The 25,723-nt window shown below is 28.0% G+C and overlaps 1 protein-coding gene across 4 annotated transcripts in view; it reads right to left on the bottom strand.

The window, feature by feature from the left end:
• LOC132928675 (adenylate cyclase type 5) overlaps positions 1-25,723 on the bottom strand; it is a 201,754-nt gene that overhangs the window by 9,762 nt on the left and 166,269 nt on the right. For all 4 annotated transcript variants that reach the window (XM_060993520.1, XM_060993510.1, XM_060993502.1 and 1 more), the window contains 17 exons: positions 16,261-16,416; positions 10,645-10,851; positions 8,848-9,022; positions 8,477-8,745; positions 7,683-7,832; positions 7,496-7,617; positions 6,341-6,433; positions 6,058-6,204; positions 5,791-5,949; positions 5,569-5,710; positions 4,364-4,470; positions 1,525-1,666; positions 1,226-1,323; positions 946-1,030; positions 722-838; positions 492-602; positions 247-383 (listed from right to left, as the gene is read on the bottom strand). In XM_060993520.1, coding sequence (XP_060849503.1) covers positions 247-383; positions 492-602; positions 722-838; positions 946-1,030; positions 1,226-1,323; positions 1,525-1,666; positions 4,364-4,470; positions 5,569-5,710; positions 5,791-5,949; positions 6,058-6,204; positions 6,341-6,433; positions 7,496-7,617; positions 7,683-7,832; positions 8,477-8,745; positions 8,848-9,022; positions 10,645-10,851; positions 16,261-16,416 — 2,417 coding nt within the window. The remainder of the gene's footprint in view (positions 1-246; positions 384-491; positions 603-721; positions 839-945; positions 1,031-1,225; positions 1,324-1,524; positions 1,667-4,363; positions 4,471-5,568; positions 5,711-5,790; positions 5,950-6,057; positions 6,205-6,340; positions 6,434-7,495; positions 7,618-7,682; positions 7,833-8,476; positions 8,746-8,847; positions 9,023-10,644; positions 10,852-16,260; positions 16,417-25,723) is intronic.

The following is a 25,723-nucleotide window of genomic DNA, read 5'->3' as shown; positions in this document are numbered from 1 at the left end:
GTATGTATATTTTAGAATTTAATTTGTATATTAACTATAATGAATGTTACAAAGATATCCGCAACAACCGTAGTTAACAGTTATAAACAGTTATAAATTCAATTTTAAATGTTTTTCTTTTAGGTACCCTAAAATAGTACGAATAGTTGTAAAGTATGTTATAATTTTGACTTAAGCAGGATATAAAAATATTCAACTGAAAAAATGTGTAAAAACAGTTATTTAGTATAGGCTCCAATTACTCACCTGTGATTAAGGAATATGCTGGAAAATATAAAATAACAAGTCGATATAAATATCAACAAGGAAAGTTTGACTAGACTGATGAGTACTTGGTACACAGCAACCAATATCATCAGGATGATTACACACACGGTCAAGTACTGTGAAAAAAAGTATAAAAAGCAAAATGTTACAATATTAATAATATAATGATACGAACGCCAACATAATATTTTATAAATCGTTAAAATGTGTCATTAAATTATTACATTGAATAAAAGTTGACAAGCGCTCTCCCGCATAATCGGATTTTCGATGACCAATACTTCGGTTACATTATTGTTTTGTTCGTTGAAGCACACTTCCAATTTGTGAATGATCTGAAAATAAAGCAATAAAAGGCGGTTGTGGATTAATCGTAGTACCTACGACACAGTTAACTCGACCGAGAATAGAACAGCGATTATTATACTATTATAAAGTATGGCATATAAGTTACCAGCGGCGTCATGGAAGTAAAAAAGCAGCAGACGATTATGGCGAGAGCCAGCGATTGAGCTATGGACCGATTCTGGTTGATTGTTTGCGACGCTTTTTTCAGCGGTTCCGTCATTTCCTTAAATAAACAGAGAGTATGTGAAATACAATATTGTCGTACTCGCAGCTGGTACGTAATATAAAATATTATGAATTGATGGTAACGTTTAAGGTGGGTTTACTTACCATCAAACGATTGCGAAAAATTACTACCGCTGACAGGAAGATCGTCAGCCATCCGACTACTAAACATCCCAGTAACAAATAGGACCTACGAAAAATGTAAAACGGAAAGCATTAACAAACACGCTGTCGAGTCAATGTCCCGGAAACGTTAAGACGTCGCTGCGGGTACTCGAGTCGTGCAGAAAGGTGTCAGCGGCCAAGAGGATTACGACGTTACATTGGCTCGAGAACGAGAAGCGTTATAATAACACACGATGACATATAGTAATAATATACTTACAGCGGTAGAATTATCACGTGACCCGCGGTAATAGCCGAATATATACACACCGTACACGTCATGTAGGTGTAGAGCATCCGGTCGGGCACTTTGCTGTACTGCGTAACAGACGGTACCGATTAGTTTGGGGATCATTATTATTATTATTAATATTATTATTATTATGGTATTTTCGAGCACGACGATGGCGGTGCTAATGTAACGCACCTTGCGCACCTCATGTCATTTTATACGATATCATTATGTATTGGACCAGTGACCACAGCCTCTGGTGTCATATTATTATTATCGGTACTCACGATTTGTTCGATGTTGGTGTCGCGGAATTTCAACGTTATCGGGTAACAGTACTGTGATTTAAGACGGTCGATGCTTCGAGCGTCGATAGCGCACAACAGGTATTCATCCACCTCGCCGTGATTCAGTTCGGGTTCGTCTTTGCTGAAAACGAAAGAAAAATGCGCGTTAAACCACTAGACGTATTACGTATACGTTTGATTTTCACGTGACGGTATAATACACCGGTCTTAGTCGGTGACTATGGTCGTTAGTAATTCGGCACGAAAATATGAAATAATATATACTCAACTAGATATAAAATAAAACCCTTTATAGTGTAATACAATTTGTATAATAAACAGAGTTACTAAATCGGAAGGCTACATTCATCATTTTTTTTTCGTGTTATTTGCAAACAAATCGCAAGAAACCAATTTGTAGACATGATTAAAAATAAATAGTTTAGTTATTTTCCGTTAAGTATCGTGGGTTTGTGAGCTTACAAATTTAAAATGCATAATTCTATGAATACTTAATAAAAACTATTATTATAACTTAACATAATTCTTTTTGAAAAGATAAGGCTTACAAATTGGCTTCATCATCATTTTAAATCATATAATAGATAAAAGAAAATATTCGTGGGAATTCACAGATTATAAAATAGTATGACTATTATATTATACACTACACTGTGTTATGTATAAATATTAGTTAATAAGTGTTAGATGATAATAACCATTGTACAAACACATAATAGTTACGTTATAATTTATAAATCGTATAACTTATAAATTAAATTATGTTATATTATAACATTAGTAAAATTTTTACATTAATAATTAATTCATTAATATAATATAAATATTAAATACACACATTGCATTAAAAATATATACATTTATATGGGATATATAGGTCAATTAATTGTTTAGTACTATTGTTTAATAGTTACTAATATTTGTCTGACTACAGTGCGTGATTTTTGGCATCAAAAATATAGTGCGATCAGCATGTTCTAAAAAGTTTATTACCAACTGGTGACAATGGAAACTATTACTCATGTTATACACGTCGTGTTCAGTTTCAGTAAGTATTGCGTATGTCTCAAAATAAGCTTCAAGAGAATAAAACGACAAAACTTTTAAGAACTTAGTAGGTACACATATATTTTACATGGAATCGAACTTCTAAATGATGACGAAGCATTAAACAAGTTTCATTAATGAAAATTATACAATTCATTTCGAGTTTGGTTTCAATGTTGTATTCACCTTTGCTTGCACAAGACGTAATAAGACGTTTTATATGCAATTCAGCAGCGTAAACTTGCAATTTGCATTATTAACTAACTATACCTTAAGACAATAAATCAGTATTAGAATTACTGAAAAATAACACACATCAAAATAGGATATGAACACATTTATTAGATCACATATAATCTAAATATTATCTTTTTATTTAAAACAGCCAATAATATAGACGAGGTTATAACAAAAAGTTTATCGTAAATAATGTTGCTAGCTACACCATTGTAACTCTATGTATAGTTGCATAGTTGTATTGTTCGATTTACAGAGGCACAGGTATTGAAAAAGATTACTGAAGTGTTAACCTGTAGTCTCTGCACTGTTGAAAGTGCTGAAGCGAGTCATCCGTATAGGGGTGTTAGCTGACATATTTTCGATAATTTACTTGTTCACTTATTGTTCTATACATTATTTAATGTGAATGTTCATAACCCGTCCGTTGTAGACAAAAAGCTGCCAAATCACATACAGAGTGATTCACTAAGCGTATTAACCCCTTTTACTTCTTTGATAACGCAGTTATTCAAAATCTGATTATTGGTATTTTCAAATTTAATTAAAGACCAAATTTTCAAATCATAGAGATTTTTTGTGCCACTTATACTGAGTGTCTTATTGTTTACCAAATGGTAATCTCCCTTTTAAAAAGCAAATTACTTAAAAAAAATTTTTTCTGAAATTTTTGAAGCATCAATATCAAATTCAAACAAGGAGCTATTGAGTTATAGTAGGTACACGACAAAGGGTTTGAAGATATGGGCTGTGCTTTGGTAGTCATTTGATAATAGTAGATATTTGTATACATTTATTAATATTTATAATTTAAAAAATAGTTAGTTTAGGTTATATCAGTTATTTTATATTTCTTTAAAACCAATTTTTATGGACTTATATTTTTAATATAAACATTTTGAAAAAATGCTTCTCCAAATTTTGAATTAAGTATAACAAAATTAAAAAAAAAAAATTTAACTACTAAATAATTAACAATGAAAATGCTATTCTCATTTGAAGAAAATAGAATTTTTTATTGTCACCGGACACTCATTAAGTAGTAGTAGTAGTGGTGTACAATTATATTTAAAAATTTTAAAATCAGAATTTGAATACCTATATATTTTTTACTATAGATAATATTATATGAATTAATAACTACTTTAAATGAAAATCAATTTATCGAGAATAATAATTTGTTATTAATATTTTGTACCATTCGTACATATTTCATTATTACACACATTTACATGTTAGTACTTGATATATAAATCACATTAGGACATTCTGTATAAAAATAATGTTGTACTACAAATGCAGGACTTCGGTATATGACCATCATTCAGAACACCCTTAGCTCAAATTTATTATTTAATGTAACCTATATATTATAATAATATTATTTTATCTGCTGGTACAAGCTTCATGTAAACTAACTAATTGTTAAACCCACTCAGTCCATTGTACCAAACAGAGAATACAATTCAAATAGTACCTTTATATATATATATATATATATTACACTAGTATATAATTTAATGTTGGACTTTACCATGTAAATGTATTATGACGTTGGTTATGTCCCATGATTCTGAATTCTTTTGATATATTACCATTATGAGCATGACCAGGACTCTGTTTTTTGTAGTATTGAGATACCTGAATAAAAAAATAATTATTTATCTATAGAGGATTTCACAACAAAAATGGTTTTAGGATATTTGTATCGAATTAATATTATTTTATAGATTTATGTTATGTTGCCAAAATGAGCATTTTAAACTATAGATTTTATTTTAAATATAAATGAGATATAAAAGTTAAGACTAAAGATATTTAATTAAATTTTATTTATTTTAAATAATTTTTGTGTTGAATTGAAACACATAATACATTTCGGAACTAGAAGGATTTATCAATAATAATGTCATTTGAAAATTTAAATTCAATATTAGGTAGTTGATATTTCATAAAAACGGTTTTTTTGAAAAGTTTCAATAACATAATTAATTATTTACAATAACAATTGATATAATTAATAAATATTTATTATAATAATTTAACAAAAACACGAATTAATTGATTTATCTATATTAATATATTATGTATAAAGTTATGTTTTTTTATTATCATATTGAATTTTATTTTGTTCCAATCGATTTTCGAGATATTGAGAGTTAGGCAGGTAATACAAAATGAAAATAATATTGACATTATTTTTGTAAATACAATCTGATGAAATCCTAAACTATTTTTATAGAAATAACAATAATTGAAGAATGAATATTTTATAGTTATTCGTTGTAAATTGAATAAAAAATGAAGACAATAAGTACAAAGTTTTTTAATACTATTTTTTCAATGACTGTTACTTATTTTATATTATTTATTTTTTTATTTCATTTATTAGTCTCATCTAATTTGTAAGGTATTCCTAAAATGTATTTTATTTATTAATATACATTTATTTTAAAATACTTGCGAATATACGATTGTGTTTATTTAATAAATATTTTATACCAATATTGATTTTTATTTTATTAGGTATTTGCTTAAAGTTGGGTTGTTTTTTTTAACGGTTTTCAACAGTTAATTTACAGAATAATATATTAAACTTTATTTTCGATGGTTAATACTAATTCTCAAAAATAATAATAATAATTCGTTTTACAATATATATTTGGAATTTACGTATAATGTTGTAAAATAAAAGCTTCACTATACATTTAAGAATGTTTATTTAATATTTTTACTAACGTAAGTTGTTTCCGGCGGCACTATAAGGTATGTTTCGATGTTGTGGTCCTTTAGAAACGCATTCCGCTCACCACCGTTGCCGGGTTCCACTTGGTAAGCGTTGCCCAAATACTTGAGCGTGTCCGCAGTAATATGTATTCTCCTGTACGCCAAACGACAGTTTTCGTGGTTTGAAAATTTATATATGTATAGAATGTGACAAAAAAAAGCAATCGATCTTACCCAGGTATTCCACCGCTTTCCATTTGATTCGCCAACGTCACGTCGTTTGACCACACGTCGAACTGCCATTTGCAAAGTCCCAGGACGCCGCAGTGCACACGACCCGAGTGTATTCCCACTCTCATGTTGACGTTGACGTCCATCACGTCTCTCACCAACCTACAAAGGAATGTGATTTTAAAATTTTTGTTTAAAAAAAATATTCCATTTATGCCAGTCAATACTAGATTTGTATTGCTCATGCATAATACGGAGATGTGCACTTACGTTATGGCGTCGATCATGTCCAAACCCATCTGGACGCAACAGTTGGCGTGGTCCGGCCTGTGCTCAGGTAGACCACTCACACAGTAATAACAGTCCCCCAACAGTTTGATTCGCAAACACGCGTTTTCTTGAGCCAATCGGTCGAACCTATACACAAATCACCAAGAACATATCAATATAAAAGATTGTCGCTTTCCGTATCGTATCCGACTACTATATATTGTTATATAACGAGTAAAACTCCATGCAATTTTAAGCCGATACGGCGTTTTTCGTATATCACCTCGCAAACAATTCGTTAAGTAGCCTTACGAGTTCTTGAGCTGTACACTGATCGGATAAACTAGTGAAACCGCATATGTCCGCGAACAAAATGCTACAATAGTATACAAAAATAATATTACAAACACTTCGATTAAGACTACAATACTTAAAAGTTAAATATTATTAAATTAAATACAAATTACGTTGTTGTTTATGAATTTATACATACCAGCAGGTACATGTATTTAGGTACAATTTATACAACTAGATGGGTTATAATTATGAATGTTAAATGTAACATATATTGAACATTCATTATTTATTGTAAAGGAAATAACTAAAAGTCAACGGTTCGACGAACACACAAGTGTTTGTATTTTGACTTTTAAAAGTACCACTATGTGTAGTATAGTAAAAACACCAGTAGGTTTTGCAGTTTGCAATTTAAATTTTATTTTAATTTATAACTGAAATAATTAATAACGGAATTGGCTTTCAACATTATTTGTATATCCTTCAGTTTGTTATGTTTAAAAACAAAGAGATGTACTATGCCAAAATAAATTATTGTAAAATGACTTGAATACAAGTTGTAGTGTTGTTCAAATAAAAAAAATTAAATTCTCCCTAACGTTATTTTACTTAGAAACATATTATATTATAATATAATATAATTAACGTATACTTTTTTTCTATATATTAGTTATAAAGTTATTGTAGTGTTAAGTTTATAAAACAAAATTATACGTTATTATAAAAATGTAAATGAATAAGTCCATTAAAAAAAAATCATTCTAATAGGTACATAGTTTTAATTAGTCATAAAATAATAACAAAAGTGACTAAGAATATTGCTGATTATATCATATTATAAAATAATATATAATATTATGATATTATGTTAAAAAAAGGTTTATTATTAACTTTCATAAATTAGGATTTTTAATATTTTGTAAATATTGGTATTCTATAAATATTGTATTTGTAAAACGTATTTAAAATGTGAATATTGTGATATTGCCGCATGGAATTAACTATATAGAGGTATTCTGTTTAATATCTGAATGATACTATACGGTCATATCATTATTGTAACATTGTAGTGAATCACCAATAATTATAATGGCCTATTTTTAGTGAAAACAATTTTATTATGTTTTAATACTATAGATACCTGACATTCTCGTGCTTTTGTATATAAATCTTGTGGAACATGCTGTCATGGCGTTTACCTGCGATGTCGGCCTTCATTTCCATAGCCACATGGCGGGGCAGTACTGACAAAAGCAACCTCTCCTATTTGTAAAACACTTCGACGTGAATATGTGGGACGATTATTAAATTAATTTTTTCCTCCGTACCTGTTGTTGATTAACTTTTTGCGTAGTCAGTCTCGCCTGGACGCATTGTCTGGTCTCCAAGAATGCTTGTCTCTTCGCCACTTCATTTGGGTAATGCATCATAACACCAGTCACGTTTGTGCACGCCAACAATAGCAAATTAATGAAACTCTGAAATTCAAAATATGTTTTATTTTATCCGCTATATACGTACGAATAGGTCTTGAACTAATAACCAAATCAAATAACCGATCGGGAGGGTCATTATTCATTAGTATTTTTAGACCGAAATAAAAAATAACAACTTCAGTCGGGTATTCTATAAATACCCGAATTCTGGATGGAAAAATATTATTATTATGATTTTTATTGTTATTATTATAATATACATGGTCAAACATGTATAAATGATACATCCGAGGGTGCAGTATCTCACATATTTTTAATATTAAAAACAACCATTAAAATATACATAAAACGAAAAAAAAAAAAAACAAAAATAGCTAATGGGCAAGGTAGGTGTATTTTCTAGTTGTAGTGGACTCCGGTCGGCTCGCCAATCGGATGACAGGCACGCGAATTCAAGGGCATTCCATAAAATTCAGATTGACCTTTGTTAGTGTAAAATTTAATTGTTGAAAATGCTTGAACGGGGTAAGCCGGGGAGCTGTCCCGTCTGCCTCCCACGTATGTGTTAATATTTGATACCGTCAATAAACGATGGCGGCGCCGCGGAAGCAATGCGAAAGCAGATCCCGCGGCGTCGTCGGTTAAAACAGGAAAAAAAAAAAAAAAAAGGTGTATTTTCTAGTTACCTGTTTTGATAGGCCCTGTTCCATGGACAGGGTGAATATCAACTGCGACAACATGAAAACAGTACCAGCCACAATGGCGTACTGTAACTTGACTGGCAGCAAACTGTAAGAAATGTAGACGAACACTAACGTGGGTACAGTGACGGCTTGCGATCTGGTCAACACGCCGAAAGACAATTCGATCAGCAGGAACGTGGCCAGCACCACGTAGGACACGAAACTTAGATATACTTCGTTCAATCCGGACCGTGACACTATGCCTATTATGACTGCAGACAGAGTACAATCGGTACATTAAACACGTCGGTAGTATTACAGAGTTGGGCGGACGTAATATGTTTTATGCACTGTCAGGAGACCCGCGAACTTACCTAGGTAAATAAGTATACAACACAAAAGTAACAAGGAACATTGAACCTGAGTCTCGTAGTCGGAAAGGACAACTGCTATGGCCATACACGTAAACAGTATACAGAGCAGCACCAACAAATGGACCATGTGGCTTTGGTTGGTTCGCAGAAAATATCTTTGGTAGAGCATTTCCACCTGTTAATAGAAATCACGCACGTGTACATGGACGGATACTATAACGCGTTATGAATAAAAATCAAACTTATGTTATGTATTAACGAGCAGATAAGCCACCTCGACGTATACGTTAATTAATATCGTATTATTTACGTTTCGATTAATCGTTACATTATAATCAGTAAAATTGTTTGTAAATAAATTAATTTATAGTCTCGCATATTATTATTGACACGACAATATTCTAAGTTGATAAAACAAGTTTCACTGGAATGTGCACCGCGTGGGAGAAGACGCTTTTGTTTGAATTATTTGGTTATTATTTAGTGTAAAGTGTTTCAAGTTAAAATTAATCTAAGGACTACAATCACGGTTATGCTAATTAAAAACCAGCGTCATATTATTAAGCGAATGATTTAATAGTGATACATTATTCAGCGACATATAATTCACACATAAATATTAATAATCTCAAGACTCTCTTAGACTTTAATCCTAAGAAGCAATACATACTAATTTTATCCTAAATATACGGTTATTACTTATTAGGTTATTATAATTTTAACAGAAAATCCATTACGTATTTATGGCTATACATAGAATGTAAAATTGTACAAAAACATATTGAGTAATTTTATTATTATTCAATTTTTTTTCTATAAAATAATAATACAATTTTTTATATAAATTAAAAAATAATTAATTCAACCTGATTCAACCTAACCCTGCATATAACAAACACGATGTTGGAAGGTAAAACGAACAATAATCTGTATAAATATTAAATATGATTTCTCAATTATTAATTTTTCTTTTTTATTATTGTGAAAAAAAATTTAAAAAATATTATATTCAGGTATATTGTATACTGTATGTGTACAATATTAAACGAAAGTCAAAAAAGAGTATCAATTTATAAAATACTTAATTCTAGGTAGAATCCAACTGTTGTAGGCATGCCTTGAATATTATTTCAAAATTACACTTTAAATTAAATAAAAATACATTTTATTATTTTAATAAATATAACAAAAATGTTATTTAAACTTTAAAAACAATTATATTTTATTTTTTTGTTACTTAAGATTTTATACTTGAGATTATAAATATGCGTAAGCTAAGCCACAAATACGGTTAGATATACACTAATACGTTTTTGTAAAAATATCTGTACACATTGTGTTTTAATTCAAATTTAATTTAATAATACCAAATTAAAAAACAGAATATTGTAGGTACACATTTAAAATATTTCATTACCAATTATGTTAAATTCGAAATTATTTTTGACATAGGAACGTAGAAGGGCGCCATGTAGAAGGGCGAAATAAAATATATTTGAATTATTTTATTTTATATTGATGATTATAATTTAGGTTGAATAATTTATTAACTTAAAAAATTTAAAAAAGTTTCATTATAATTGACTTTTGTTGTTCATTAACAATTAAGACGCTTTGTTAGTGAAGTTTATTCATAAGCATTGTAATTTTTTATGGAAAAAAAGTTTACATAGAATATTAATTGCAAGTAATATTAATTTGTAACTCTATTTGTACAAGTCAAGCCGGTTAAGTAACAAATTTCAAACCTCAGTTTAAACAAAAAATAAAAATAAAATAAAAAATACATCTCCTTACCTGTAAATTATTGAACTGGTGTGATGAAGTCAACAGTGTGGTGATCTTTTGGCAACATCCGAGCTTGGAAAAATCGCGTAGAATGTCCCCATTGTCCTCGGATAGGCCAGGCACGAACTTGTTGTTGGGCGATAGTGAAACCCTTTCGCACGCGTCAGCCTGCTGATCGGATTCCGAGTAATTGACTGTTTCGCTGGCACCGCGACTCTTTAACACAATATTTTGTTTTTCCATTCAATATTTACGTCACAGTCGATAAGATCGCGACGGCGAGAGCGCAATATAATATTATATTAATCGAAAACGGGTTCGTGATACTTTATTGTTTCTCGCAGCCACTTACCGTGATTCTCACGGCATACGATTACCGTCTACCATATACCTATATAAATTCATAAACTTCAACCTCTCCACCAACTGTGTATCGTGTGTGCGTATATAGCACCTCAGCCGTTCGTGTTTGTTCCGAACGTGCGGGATGACAGAGAGGGCCGGTAAGTAATTATAAGTATGTAAGTACGTATATTAGCTGCTAGGCGACTGTGTTTGTTAAACTGTACCTATTTATGAGTAATTATTTTCAAACACATAATCGTCCAAAATTTTAGTTGGTATAATAGTGTGTGTGTGTGTGTGTGTTTAATTATTGTACCGTTTAAAATATTTATTACTTCGAGTGCGACTTAACGCTGAAGCTTGAAATGTTTGAAATTAACATACGGTAACGGCAGAAGTATACCAAAATAAAACATTTACTTGCCAACTAAAATAAACTGTATTTAGATTATCATTTGACTATAATACAATATTTAAGTATTAGATAATACCAATGATATTATGGTAGCAGATACTGAGTTGCTGCACATTTATTGTACACGATCGTGGGCTTATACTATAACTGACACTGATTAGACTATATACATAGTTATTCAAGTATACGTAACATAACTATTTTTTTTTTTTTTTTATAATTTATATAGGAAATCTGAAAGAGTGATTTTTTTTTTAGTGTATCATATAATGGATTGCTGTTTTTTTTTAATGCATTAGTAGCTATATTAATATGTTCACTACTATAATATGACTAATTTAAAAATAATTATTGTACAATTTAATCTTCATAATTTGTTTTTTAAAAAAAGAATATATTTGTTTGTGATAATAATTGAAATTATGCTAGGCATCCCATCAGACCAAACCATATAATTTTCAAACTTATTTTTTCAAATTTGAATTTTGCAAAACTAGTATTATAGTATCAAATAATAATTATTATTCCGTTGAATAAAACGATTTAATTTTTGATTTACAAACAGAGGAAAACTTAAAAGTTGACATTTGTTGATATTGCTGTTATATCATAGTAATAATTAAAAAAAAAAAGATTTACAAAAAACTAGTTACAAGAAGTTTGTTGTAGGGAACAAACATTATGAGGTATTCTGTACATCAAATAATCAATATATTTGTATTAATATTAATAATCAATTATTATATTTAATTTCTTGAAAGTAGTTAATTATAAAAAAATCAAATCATACAGCCACATTAAATTATTAATTTAAAAAATTTATCGTACAAAAAAAAATATAAATGCATGATTATAAACGAATTAATTCATATTTTTGCTCATTATTGCCATACAAAATAGTTTTAAAGCTATTTGGGGAGAAAAAAATATAATATTTATGAGCGACGTAGCAATTTATATAGAAGAGCATATTGTACACATGCACGATAAACAAAAAAATAAAATAGTGCTAAAATATTCTATACTATCTTTTACTTATAATACCCTTTTTTATGTCATTATATAATATTATGGTTTTAAAGGATCTTAAATATTTAAACATATTATAGTTAGGAGCTATATGATGATATTGAAAGTTTTGGTTTTGAATTCATATTTAAATCAATCAAAACATTTTTTTCTTATGAATAAAAAAAAAAAAATCAGTCAAGTGTTTTATTCGAGATAATAATGTATAGTTAAATTAAATTTGGTATTATTATTCTTATACATTAAAATTCTTCAAAGCGGGGAATGTATTATCAATATTTAAAAATAAGTCAATTATTCAGTAATAGTTAAGTTTGTTCTAATTTTGATATAGATCTGTAATAAAATCTTTAAAAAGTAATTTATGTGATGGCCATAGAAGTATAGTTATAACAATAACTTACCAAATACAATTGTTTATCGTGTAAAAAAAATAATTGTTGATTTAAAAAATGAAGGTTTCTAAAATTGATTAACACGATTATAATGTAATTAACACATAGTAACAAAGTAATAAATACAATATGAAATAAATTAAGAAAAAAAAAAAACAACAACAATGTAAAAAAAAGCAATGTTATATGTACCAAATAATTAGTAAATTAAACAACAATTACGACAACGTCACTTCGTATAATTACTTTAAAAACTACTTAGTATGAAATTGTTTTTTAACGAATAAAAAAAAATCAATGAAACTGAAATACTTGACACGTGATTTCGAAATAACACTAATAAACACATATAAACCATGTTAATCTTAAATATGAAGCATAATCATCATACACAATTCTGCCAACTGTATTATGTTATTAATTATTAATTGGATATGTTTGTAAGTACTTACTAGATAATGATTATTTCTTAAGTGCCTTTTTTTAAAATAAATAATTGATAGTTCAGTAGGTACATTAAAAAGAGTTCAATTAAATTTAAATCATCAATGAACATATACTACGCGAAGGCAAGAAGAAACAACAGTGTTCTATATGAGTTGACATTCAATATGTGCGCCTCTGATGACTGACGAGGTTAATGAATATAATATATTAGTGAATATTACTTTGCTAATCTATTTCAGAATAGTTAATTTTACAAATAGATTCACACACTACTACTGTAGATTTAGTTAAATTATTAGAAACGTTTTAATTAATAGGTTGGATACAGACTCTGTCACTAGAAATCTTCTATGATTTTTAAATTTTTGATGCAGAGTTAAAGATTTGAATTAAAAAATGTCAGTGTTGTTTATGGATATTTTATCTTACTTGTCATTTGTGTTTTATTATGAATAGTTAATATTAAAGATTAAACCACATATGTTTATAATCAAGGCTTTTCACACGAATGGTTTATTCGGTTATCTGGTTTCAGGTGTTGGACGGAAAATTAGATTTCCGTCTATGTTTCAGATTTTCAAAAATAATTATATTGTTCAACAATTCATGCCGTTTGTGGCAAAAAAAAAAATATTGTCCAATTTCTTAAATCCTCGTATAGTTGCTTTCACATTGAAAAAAAAAACGGTTGGTTTCATACTTTAAATCTCATACATATTTCGCTAAATGTATTGGAAGTTAATTTACCCATGTACATATATTACGACAAAAAAAAAAAAAAACGTAGTATTTAATTTATTACTCATATGATATAAATGCTTATTGCTTAATAATAAATACATTTTATAAGAATGGACATGCTATAAACGTAACTGTTCTTTTTTTTTTTAAAAAAAAAAGCTATTGAAAATTTCGAAAATTATCCCATCGTATTTGTATTTGTTTAAATTTTCAATCTACATAGATGTATGGTTTAATTATGAACAAAAAGGTTAGCACACTATTCCTAGTCGAAAAAATACGAGTACAAAAAGTTATAGCATTAAGCCCCCAAAAGTTTTTTTCTGTACACAAACTTTGACATAATAAATTTAAAAAGTACTAGTAGATTATCTTGACACTGCAGAATAAAAGTATACTATCGATTCTACAAATCTATAGAAAATTATTATAGCAATATATTTAAGATATTTTTTAGAGAAATTATGTATAACATTAAGATGAAGCTACATCAAACGTAAAACTTTATAGCGTTCAATATGATACTATTTAACAAACTACAAAATAAAAAGAATGTTTACAGTTTTATTTTGGAAAAATAATTTCTTCTTAATTAAAACAGTTTCACAGTTTCGTACACATTTATGGAAAGAAATTAACTATCATGAAATTAATTATATATTTATCACGTTATTAAATACGAAAAAAGTGAATAATGTTTTTATGATTTTTCAACTTTAATAACTTTTTTAAAAATAATTGTATCATCAAAATAAAAACGTTGCAGCAAATATTTTCTTTCATATTATGCGTAAAACTTTTATGTATATACAGGACTATTGGTTCTTTCCTGTGGGAGCAGTTTTTACAGTTTATATGGTTGATGTATGGATCCCTTTAATACTATTTGTCCATTGTATGGATATAAACACCCGAAACGCATAATAAGAAATATGCTTAATGGATAAAGTTAGAAAAACATCAAATGTATTATATTTCACATACATTAATACAAATAAACATTGTATCTTGGGAAAAAATTATAATTACAATTTAACAGAATAAAATAACTTTAATAATTTTTAAATAAAAAAAGTTAAAAGTTGCATTAAAAAAGAATAGTTTCTTAAAAAAATATTAATATCTTTTACGCAATTTCGTGCGAAGATCAGGTAGGTTAGCCATGGTACGCATTTACTATACACCCCAGTTTATTATTAAATACATTATAGATATAATAAGTATGCACATAAATATATACAAAAAATAAAATGTTTTTATATGTAACTTTCATCTGAACAAATTATTGAAATTGAAAATTGTTTTTTTTTTTTTTACTCATTTTTAGTGAAACATATTATAAATATACTTTAAATACGGTGATATCATATTATTACTTAAATATTTTTCCAAAAAAAACATCTTTAAAAAATATTTTTAATAGAAAATGTATAACATAATATTTCGCTTTAAAGTATACATTAACCTAACGGATGAAACTGATAAAAAAAAAAAAAAAAATGGTTTTCTCTTTAGAACTTATTATATATTATTCTGTTGTTCGTTAAATTGATTGTAAATGTACTTTTTTCCAGGATAATAAAAATGATGTTTAAAATAAATCACATAGCTACATTTTTTTCAGTAGAAATTTAATTTATTTTTTTTTTTATAAGGTAATTTTTTTATATTATGTATCGTTATTTTATTCTTTCGGAAACATAACGTCAATATTAATAACTGTTTTGGAGGCAATCGGTCATGTCAACTTACACGTCATATTGTACATACGATCGATTGTCGTAACAAAATATATTATGGCCTTTTGGGCATAGTTTTTAATTTCATGGAAAATTAAGAGGAGTAATTAATGTTATTGGTAATTTGAAATTTCACAAACCACCTACAGAGCTAGCAGCGTTTCCGATGTACTCGAGGGTTTTCAGTGATAATTTATTCAATTACACGGGTATTTCCTCTCGTATTTATACATATTGTATAACCACCAGGCAAAAGTTCAACACACACACACACACACACACACACACACACACTCATACACACATATTAGTGCTCATCAACGTATATTTGTACGTGATAACAATATATAATATATTATTTATATATTTATATAAAACCATTCATGCATTAACCTTATTCATTTAGTTATCATTGTGGATAGTTTGATTATATATTCATTGAATAAATATTTTTTGTAGGTAAAATAATTTTCATGTATAGAAAAATGATTATTATTATTAATATCACTTTTACCAGCAATGGAGTTGGTGAGTCGGAAGCTGTGGAAAAATGTTGATAAACCGCCCAATTAGTGCGTCTTGTTGTCTGCGGTGATGATTCCATTTCCGTTACAGACTCCTCTGCTGTTTTGCGGTGTTGTCGAAGGCTTGTCCATTTTTTTGGCGTTCTCTATATGAGACAAAAAAAAGATAGAAAATAATTATCATGACTAATAAGTGAACTGAACTTTGGAAATAATGTGTAGGATATAGATTGTAGGTAAGTACTATACATATATATAGGTATCGAAAAATGCACAGGTAATCAAAATAATATGATGATTACAATAAAAAACAACAAAAATAAAAAATTATAATTATTTTCTATATTTATAGAAAAAAGATTTTTAAATTATCAAAATTTACTTTTTGTTAGTGTATCTTATGAATGTGAAGATTTTAAGCAGAAATGTATTTAATTTAATATCATATTATATAGTATTTGTAGTGTTTTGTTCTATTACAATATTAACATTTATAAATAATAAAATAACTATAAATAATAATATACAATATAATATTTAATGTATAATTATATAATTATTACCAATGCATACCAATGTATGTACATCATTATGGCTATTCAATTTTGACGGACATTACAAAATATGATTTAACTATATTAGTGAAAATAATTTTATTGATGTATTGCTAAACGTTTACCATCTAATTTATGAATTTCAATAAAGTATTTCAATATTTGTTTTATTTTTTAATAGAAATTGTACATTTTATAATATCACTGTACATACCTCTTTATACACAAATTATTTCGGTTCTTTAGCTTTATTAATTATGAAAACAAGATGGTCGTCGAGGCAAAATTGTGGTAAGTGTAACATCCATTATATACCATTATGTATTGGTATACTCGTATAAGTATAAGGGTTGAATGTATGCATAATAATAGGTAATAATAATCTTCTGAATATGCTCTTCTTCCGGGGATTTAATTCGATTTGGTTTAAATCTTTCACCATCTGATAAACATCTTAGATAGATAAATTAACGATAATAACGAGTATACCAAATAATTTGCCGTTTAATAATGAAGTACTCACATAAAAATTATAATAGTATTATAATATAATAATTATTATGTTTATACTCAATTTTTCTTGTTTAATATTGTTACTTCTACTTTGTTATTACCATTGTAAAAGCCGATTGGCGTTTATTTTATAAATAAATAATAATCTGAGTCTTATCGGTATCGACCGTATTTCGAAATAATGTTCTTTTTTTTTTTTAATTGAATAATTTCTAATAACATAACTGAAACAAAACTGTACGAATAAATTATATATAGGTACCGAAAACCGATTCTTATAAACGTGGGTATGAATGGAAAATTGGTAGATTGTTTTATATTTTTTGATTTTACACGAAAGTATTCAATACGTACAATTTGAAAGAACTTTTGTTCCGGTTTGCAACACTCAATAATTGGAATACTTAATTATAATATTTTAGTAACCTTTGTTTGCGCACAATATGTGCATTATTATCGTGTGTTAAAAAATCGTCGTTTGTATACTTATATGATGATAAATGTATATTCCTTTAGTATCAGATCCAAAAACAAGGAGTTCTACGGGTTATATCTCATGGGTAGGTATTGTAGGTAAAACAATATGTCATTGTTTTTCTTTTGATAACATTACTTTAAATTGGTATTGTGTTTGTTTTTCTCATTTAAGCTGACCCAATTTGGCCATGTCTCTAACATTGAGATCTTTGAAATTAGATATGTTCGGTAAATAGTATTTTGACCATTAAATCTTGATGTTAGAAACCCGACGGGCATAACTAATCAAATGATTGATATCAATTACAAGTAAATTTCATGTTCAACTTCAAACCAATTTATATTATGATTTTTTTTTTATTCACAGATTTGTAAGATTTTAGTATGATATAATAATTTTAAAGAAATAACTGTTGAATTTCTATGTTAGTTATTACATTTTGATAAAAATTAACTATTTAATTATTTTCAATGGATTATGGTAATTTTTATACTACCGATTCGCTTTACACATTAAATAATAATTATCTTATAGGAATTCAATTTTAAAAATTTGGTAATTTGATTGATATCAATCCTAACATTATATAATTATCTTTATTCTTTATTATAGAAAACACTGACATTAAATGGCAGTATTTTTATTAGCGAAATTAACTTTCATGGAAGATTGGACAAGTTAGTGAATTATTTTAACTCAATTAAGTAAAGGTTGAATAAAAATTCAACGAGATAAAATATAATAATAATTAATAATTTATGAATAACTCAGTTCAGTTATAAGTTAATTAACTAATATTAAATTAACTTATTAATTTCATTTTTACATTTCTTGATAAATGTATGTAAAAAGTATTCACTGAAACGTTAAATCAAATAATACAAAGAATAATAAGTGATATTAACCCATATTTTTTTCTATAATATTCTTTATAAAAATAAAACACATTTACGAATATAATACATAAATTGGTACATTAATTATTAATAAATACTAGATACTTAAATCTAAAAAAATTCGATTTTAATAGAATTTTATTCAAAATATTTACATTGCACTTAAAAAAAAGTCACAAATGAAAATAATTTTAGTTGCTAAATATTAAATGTAAAACGAGTTGGTAAAATACGAGTAAATTGCAATTATTATGCTTGTATTAAACAGTTTTTAAAATATTTATGGTCCAGATATTACGCTGTTAAAATATATTTATTTTGCGTTTTACTTTAATACTATCTGCAGACTATTATTAGAGACACTTAAAAAATTGCACGAAAACGTGTAAATCTTACTATTAAGTGAAAAAACGATTCGATAAAAAAAATTCTCGTAGCAGAATATTGTTATATAATGTATGTAAGTATTATGCTTATTAAATATATTTGTATAATTATGTAGACGTATACTAGCTGAACATAATATCATTATAAAGTTAATACTATCTTGTGGTAATGGTAAGACAATAATTATATAACGAGTTAAGTGTAACACGATAAATAAATTAGTGTTCCAGGGTAAATTCGGTTAAAAAAAAGTCGAAGTAATAGATTCGTAGAAATAATTAAAATGTAAAATGTTAATTAGATTTTTTCGTTTATATATTATTATCTCATTTTATACATAATAATTAATATTATATAATTAGAAACTATAATAATAACAGAAACCTTCAAGTGCACACAATATTTGTATATTACCTACTGAAGTGTGTGCTCTCTGCATACGTTTAATATCGGCATATTACGACATCATAAAGTATCACGAAAATAATAATAATAATAATAATAATAATATGTACAGCTTATAACGACGATTAGGAATACTACTGCGGTAGCATAATCATATAATATTATAATTATAATACCTACACGCGAAATAATTAAGAGTTCGATTGACTGGTTAACCGATCACTTAAGTCGCGACGTGTACGGTTGGGAATAAACCGATCGAGAACAAACAATATCGAATCGATCTTTGACAACGCCATCGGGATGACAAATTGAATTTTCGTTTGCGCCGTGTCGTTTCGGTTTTAACTGTGTCTTGCCGTTGATATTGCTGCTATTCGTGTACCGTACAATAATACGCGCGTATACGAGTCGGTAATGATCGCGAATAATATTATACTAAAGACGCGAGCAGATTTCGAGATGAAATTTCGGGTCATACGCACCGTCGCGAAAAGTAGGCGTCTATGATATACATAAGTATGTATGTATGATGTCTAATGTGTAATACAGTGTCGTGTCTTTTTAGAAACGGTGCGCATGTACCTGTAATATTATGATATTGTAAAAATATTATGTCCTTTTCTGCGTTCGCCGAAAACTCGTAATATAATAATAATATGTAAAGGTATATAGTGCGTCGTCGTATTATATAGGCACTAGGCAAACGTGTCGAGTAGAAGAAAATTGGCGTTTTTAATATTTCGCTTCCCGAGAATACCCGTGTGTAGACCCGAGTAAATAACCGCTGCAGATTGTACAGGTGTAGGTTGCGAAAACTCGATAATACTATACGTCTCTACGTCTGTGTGTATACTTTAAAGACATTCGGCCGGAAAACAAAAATAAAAATATATAAACTTCTCCAAATACAATAGCAAAGCAAAAGGTCGTATTTCGTTTCGCCGTCGATTTATTCCCATTTTTCCGACTGTTGTTTATTTCAAAAATTATTTTTATATTATTTTATTTATATTTATTTATATGTTTTTTTTTTTTTTATATAACAATAATCGTTATTATTTATTTACCGATTATTGTTGACTTGTATAAAACAAATATATAATAGGAATACCACGGCATGTCTATAATGTATATCTTACAATTAATGCAATTATTTATAACTATAATAATTATTATCAACTTTGATAATAGTAACACTGCTGATTATATGATTTATTATAAATTATAATGCACTACTGTAGCTTTGTATTGCATTATAGGCACTTAACTATGCATGCAATTTTATACTATAATTTGTTTACTGAAAGTTGTTTTATAAAATTAAATAATATAATTTACCAATTTAAATTTAATTCGTTAAAACAAACTAAAATTAATTTGGCCAAGCACAAAGGTATGTTATTACGTATAAACAACGATATTATATTATTGATATCCATAGAAAACACTTAATGGAATACCCATTTTAACAAGGTAACTAATATAATTTAAATTCTATTGACTATAATATCCACTATGGTAATTTTGTAATTTAGAACTGTATCATTACTTGAATAGTTGCACAAATACTATACAATATTTTGTATAGTCTGCATATAATCATATTAAAAAATACGTGATTTTAAATATTTAGTAAAACGATAATATACAAAATTATAATTAATCATTATTATTACAAAAATTGAAATTAAATTATAATATATGAAACTTATAATTTCACTAAATTTAGAATATATATTTCACGTTTTTATACGCGTGAGTGTGTGTTACCAGCAGTGGACGGTTATCGATGGGTTTGCAAATATCATCTCACCTATACGCCCACGACAAACCGTCGTCTTCTTCGTTTCATTAGCGAGTTTAAATCGTTAACACCTACGCTCGTACACAAGCATCACACGATTTCCGCAGAAAACACGGTAGAATGCGCATTGCAGGGCTGGTGTTTTACTCGTATTTATTACATTGAACCCGTGTCGCCACTAGGAGGTGAGACGGAGATATGATATTATTATATTTTACGTAGACGATTGGACGAGGGAAACTCATGTATATATATATATATAATATTTATCTCACAAGAGTCACAACAATGTGAATATGTGATGATAATAATATCGGATAGGCATTGTCGTCATGTATATTTTGGTCCCATTCCAGTATGTCGGGATGCGTCTGAACTAGTAGGCGTATTCCAATGTGCAGCTGCCAAAAACACGATTACCTCCATAATAATAATAATAAAAATAATAATAATAATTTCGTTTGTTGAGTTTATCTCTTAGCTCGGAGAGCCTTAGAATTATTACTATCATTGAGTAAACACGAAACACTATTTATCACAGTGCTAGATATTCACTATATTATATACTCGTAATTTTTACCAGTTATTAGGTTACCAATCATGTAGTTTTTATTTCTAATTGTTAAATGTCGAGATAAGTTAATATATACCAATCTATTTTTAAACTCGACATATTGCCAACAATTGTGGCTTCTCGTGTATTGATCGTACACCAGTCATAACAACAGTTATGAAGAATTCTTCTTATTATTACTCAATTATAATGTACAAACTCAGAACTCAGTACAGCTGGTAAATTCGGTTTCTCTTGATCTTGGTTATCTACATTAACATTTGAATACTCAAATTAAATACAGCTAGGGTCCTGCACTTATCCTGGATTAATTTTCGGGGGGAGGTTTAAATATTTTTAAAACATAAACTGTAGACCTTAATTGTACAAATTAAAACCCAGTAAATAAAAATTAAAAATTAACTAATGTTCATAATTCTAAACTAGGTACATAATAGAACTATGGTTAAGGTTAATACATTTTTACTAACTAAATTAAATAGGTATTAGAAAAATAAAATTTGAATATGAGATTATTAGAAATGTACTAGGAATCGAAAAACAATCTACAAATAAATTAATTATGTTGGTTAAGACAACTAGAGATAATATTTAAATTTTAGATGTGATAGATAATTCTTATAAAATTTCAAATAATAAGCAGCAGTATCATGATGGTAGACGTAAATACGAAAATAAATTAAAACAGAATATAGTGTCTAATATAAACGGAATCAACCAAATTTTAATTGTAATTCACAAAACAAATTTGAAAAATATTAAATCTATATTGTTTAATATAAAATTAATAGTGGAAATTAATTCAGTATTAAATAAACCATCTGAAGAAAATCTTACTAGACCATCTAAAGTTGTTAAATCATCACCTCTATAGCAAAATCCGAACAAATATTAGAATTAATTGAAGAGAGTGAAGCAAAAAAGTATGAGAATACAAAATTAAAGTGTGAAGCAGTGAAACTCGCTCATTGTGAAGCTAATACTAATAACTTGCCTATTCCAAATGTATAGGTGCAAAAGCTTCTACCTAATAGTTTGATGATACCTAAACAAAAACCACCGAAGTAACCGAAGAAAGCAATACCAAATAATGAGCAGCTCATATACTTAAAATGTTTTACGTATTTTTCACCTTTATACATCACCAGTAATGATATTATTTTAGTGTCCGAGTTCAAGACGGATTGAAGTGTAGAAATGCTAACATCTAGTGTATCAACTTAAGTTAAATATTTTTTGATACCTAGAAATTTCTACTATAATCATTTATTAAAAATAAATATATATAAATAATTCAGTACTTATTATTTAATTTTGTCCTTTGTTGCACTCTAAAAGATAATATGAATAAAAAATGTTCAAAAATAATTTTACATCAGATTACTAGTTGATATTATATACAAGTAGTTTATGTATTTTTAGTCTTTATATATTAAGAATATATAGAATAATAGAATAATAGTCTATTAAAATATAGGTTTGGGTAATAATAATATATGGGTTATGGGAACTGCAATAATATAGAAGCAACTTGTTCGAATTTTGATTTAGATGTATCAATATTTTCAAAAAAATCAACTGCTTTAAAACTTGAGGTAAAAATAGGGAGTTCTCGTTAAAAAAAAATGTTTTTATCACTGCAGAGTAAAATAAAATCATATTAAAGTAGGTACTTGAAAATTCCAAAAGTCAGAATTCGATAAATGTATTATTAAACGATAAAACGATGTATGAAAATGCCTGGTTAATCACCCTATAATAAGTAGGTATATAATATAATAATATGCACTTGTAAAACATCGAAGTTGAAAGTTAAACCGATCACTCTCTATTATTATAATGCGTACGTTTATGTTCTTGAAATAATATCAGTGGTTAAAATCAACAATACTTAACATGGTTTTTTTTTAAATTATTGGGTCGATGTCGACAGTTGAATAGTTACGTTTGTTAAAAGTAAAATTGAAATAACATTTAGAATAAAATAAAACGTGTATTGTAGAACATACAGGGTATTATAGGTACACAACCGTTTTGAATTTGATCAGAATTCAAAATGCATATTATGCGGTGAGATGCTTAACTTTATATACACAGCCCGCAGCATAATATTATTATTATACCAGTATCATACAATATTTGTTTATACTCAGTATAATAATCCTATACACTTCGGTTCTGAAATCAGCCAGATGTTTGAACCATTTATAGAGTCCAAGTATAATAAACCACCTTTAACCACGTAAATGTATATTATTATAATATTTATTATATAATAATATAATATTATTATCGACAAGGCATCGAACGCGACGCGTGTTGTTTTTAGCGTTAATTAATGTTTGTTGATTGAAGTAGTGGTTATACCTATTATATATATTATTATTACATATAATTATATGTCGGATGAGGGGTTCGGCGGATATGAGGCAAATTATTATAACAATATTGGTCGAACCACTACGCGCTCGTACCCTTTTCCGGCCTGGTGTGTTGGCGGCGGTATGTACAGCACTATGAGCACACTGAAGCAACACTTAAGCAACACTTAAGCTTATCCCCGGGTCAATGATACGCGTTTCTGGGTTTTTCGGCGATGTTTACGTTCCGCAAAAACTGTAAACAACCCTTCTGGCGTCTTGCGACTGAATGTGGCGTAATAAACACCAGACTTAAAGTTCAATTTATACATATACCCAGCGTGCGCGTGTGTAGACGACCGCACACACGTACCGGGTTATTGTGTTCAAATGGTGTTCGGCAAAAAAACGAGAATACCTACATAATATATAATATTATATTATATATATTATGCATAATGATATGGCAGTGAAAAAAAAAATACGAAGATACGGCAAAAGGCCCGTGGAAAAATACTCGCCATCGGAAGGTCACCGTACCTGTATACAATATATTAAGTACAAATGCCTGGGTCGTAATTTACGCAGTATGTGACTGTATTCTTTTTTTCGAAAGGGACTTTTGCTTGTACCCAACGGTCCTAACTTGACCGAACCTATACATTTGCTAATCTACGTACCTGCTGCGATCTAGCAACGTATGAGATGGCAAAATATATTGTACTAAAGCGAACGTGAACTGCGTGACAATGACGCCGCTGGACAAAACAATTACAAACGGAGTGTAAATAAGTTTTGGTCGTATCGCGTTATTGACATCATTAGAATATTATTACCATATGCTATAATAATTATATTATGCGTGCTGTTGACAGCTGTAGGGTTATTTTTACTTGGCGCAAACAAATAATTTATCGCGCAACTAGTGGAAATTATGCCATATCATTATAATCCCCAAAAAATCCAACGAAATTCGAATTCACGACCCTAATAATGACTATAATATATTAATATAATACGTTTTTTACATATATTATATAATAGATACACGTTAAGCGGCCTATGCGCTGACAAGTATTATATAATTAAAATTCAACGATTTAAACGTATAATATAGTACGTAAAATATTTTATTCCCGCCAGATGCGATTTTTCATTTTAATCTAAAATAAAACCAAATTGCTATTTTTGATAATATTTTATTAAATTAAATACATAAACGGTATTGTTAACTATAGAGTAAATTGTAAATACTGTTTGATCTTTGTTACAAAATATTAGATTGGATACAAATTGTAGAAAGTTATTTATTTCTAGAGTGAATTGATTGCATATTTTCTATGACGTGCTAATGGCACAAAGGTCACAGGAAAGAAAAATATGTCATTATTATAGTATAGCGATTCTGTTCATATTATGTTAACCAGAAACACGAAATAAACATTTAGATAAGATTAACGTGAACGTAGTTAATGTTAT

This window comes from Rhopalosiphum padi, chromosome 1, assembly GCF_020882245.1.
Source record: "Rhopalosiphum padi isolate XX-2018 chromosome 1, ASM2088224v1, whole genome shotgun sequence".
Taxonomy (NCBI): domain Eukaryota; kingdom Metazoa; phylum Arthropoda; class Insecta; order Hemiptera; family Aphididae; genus Rhopalosiphum; species Rhopalosiphum padi.
Note: the sequence above shows the minus strand (reverse complement) of the source record. Positions and strands in the feature narration are given on the sequence as shown.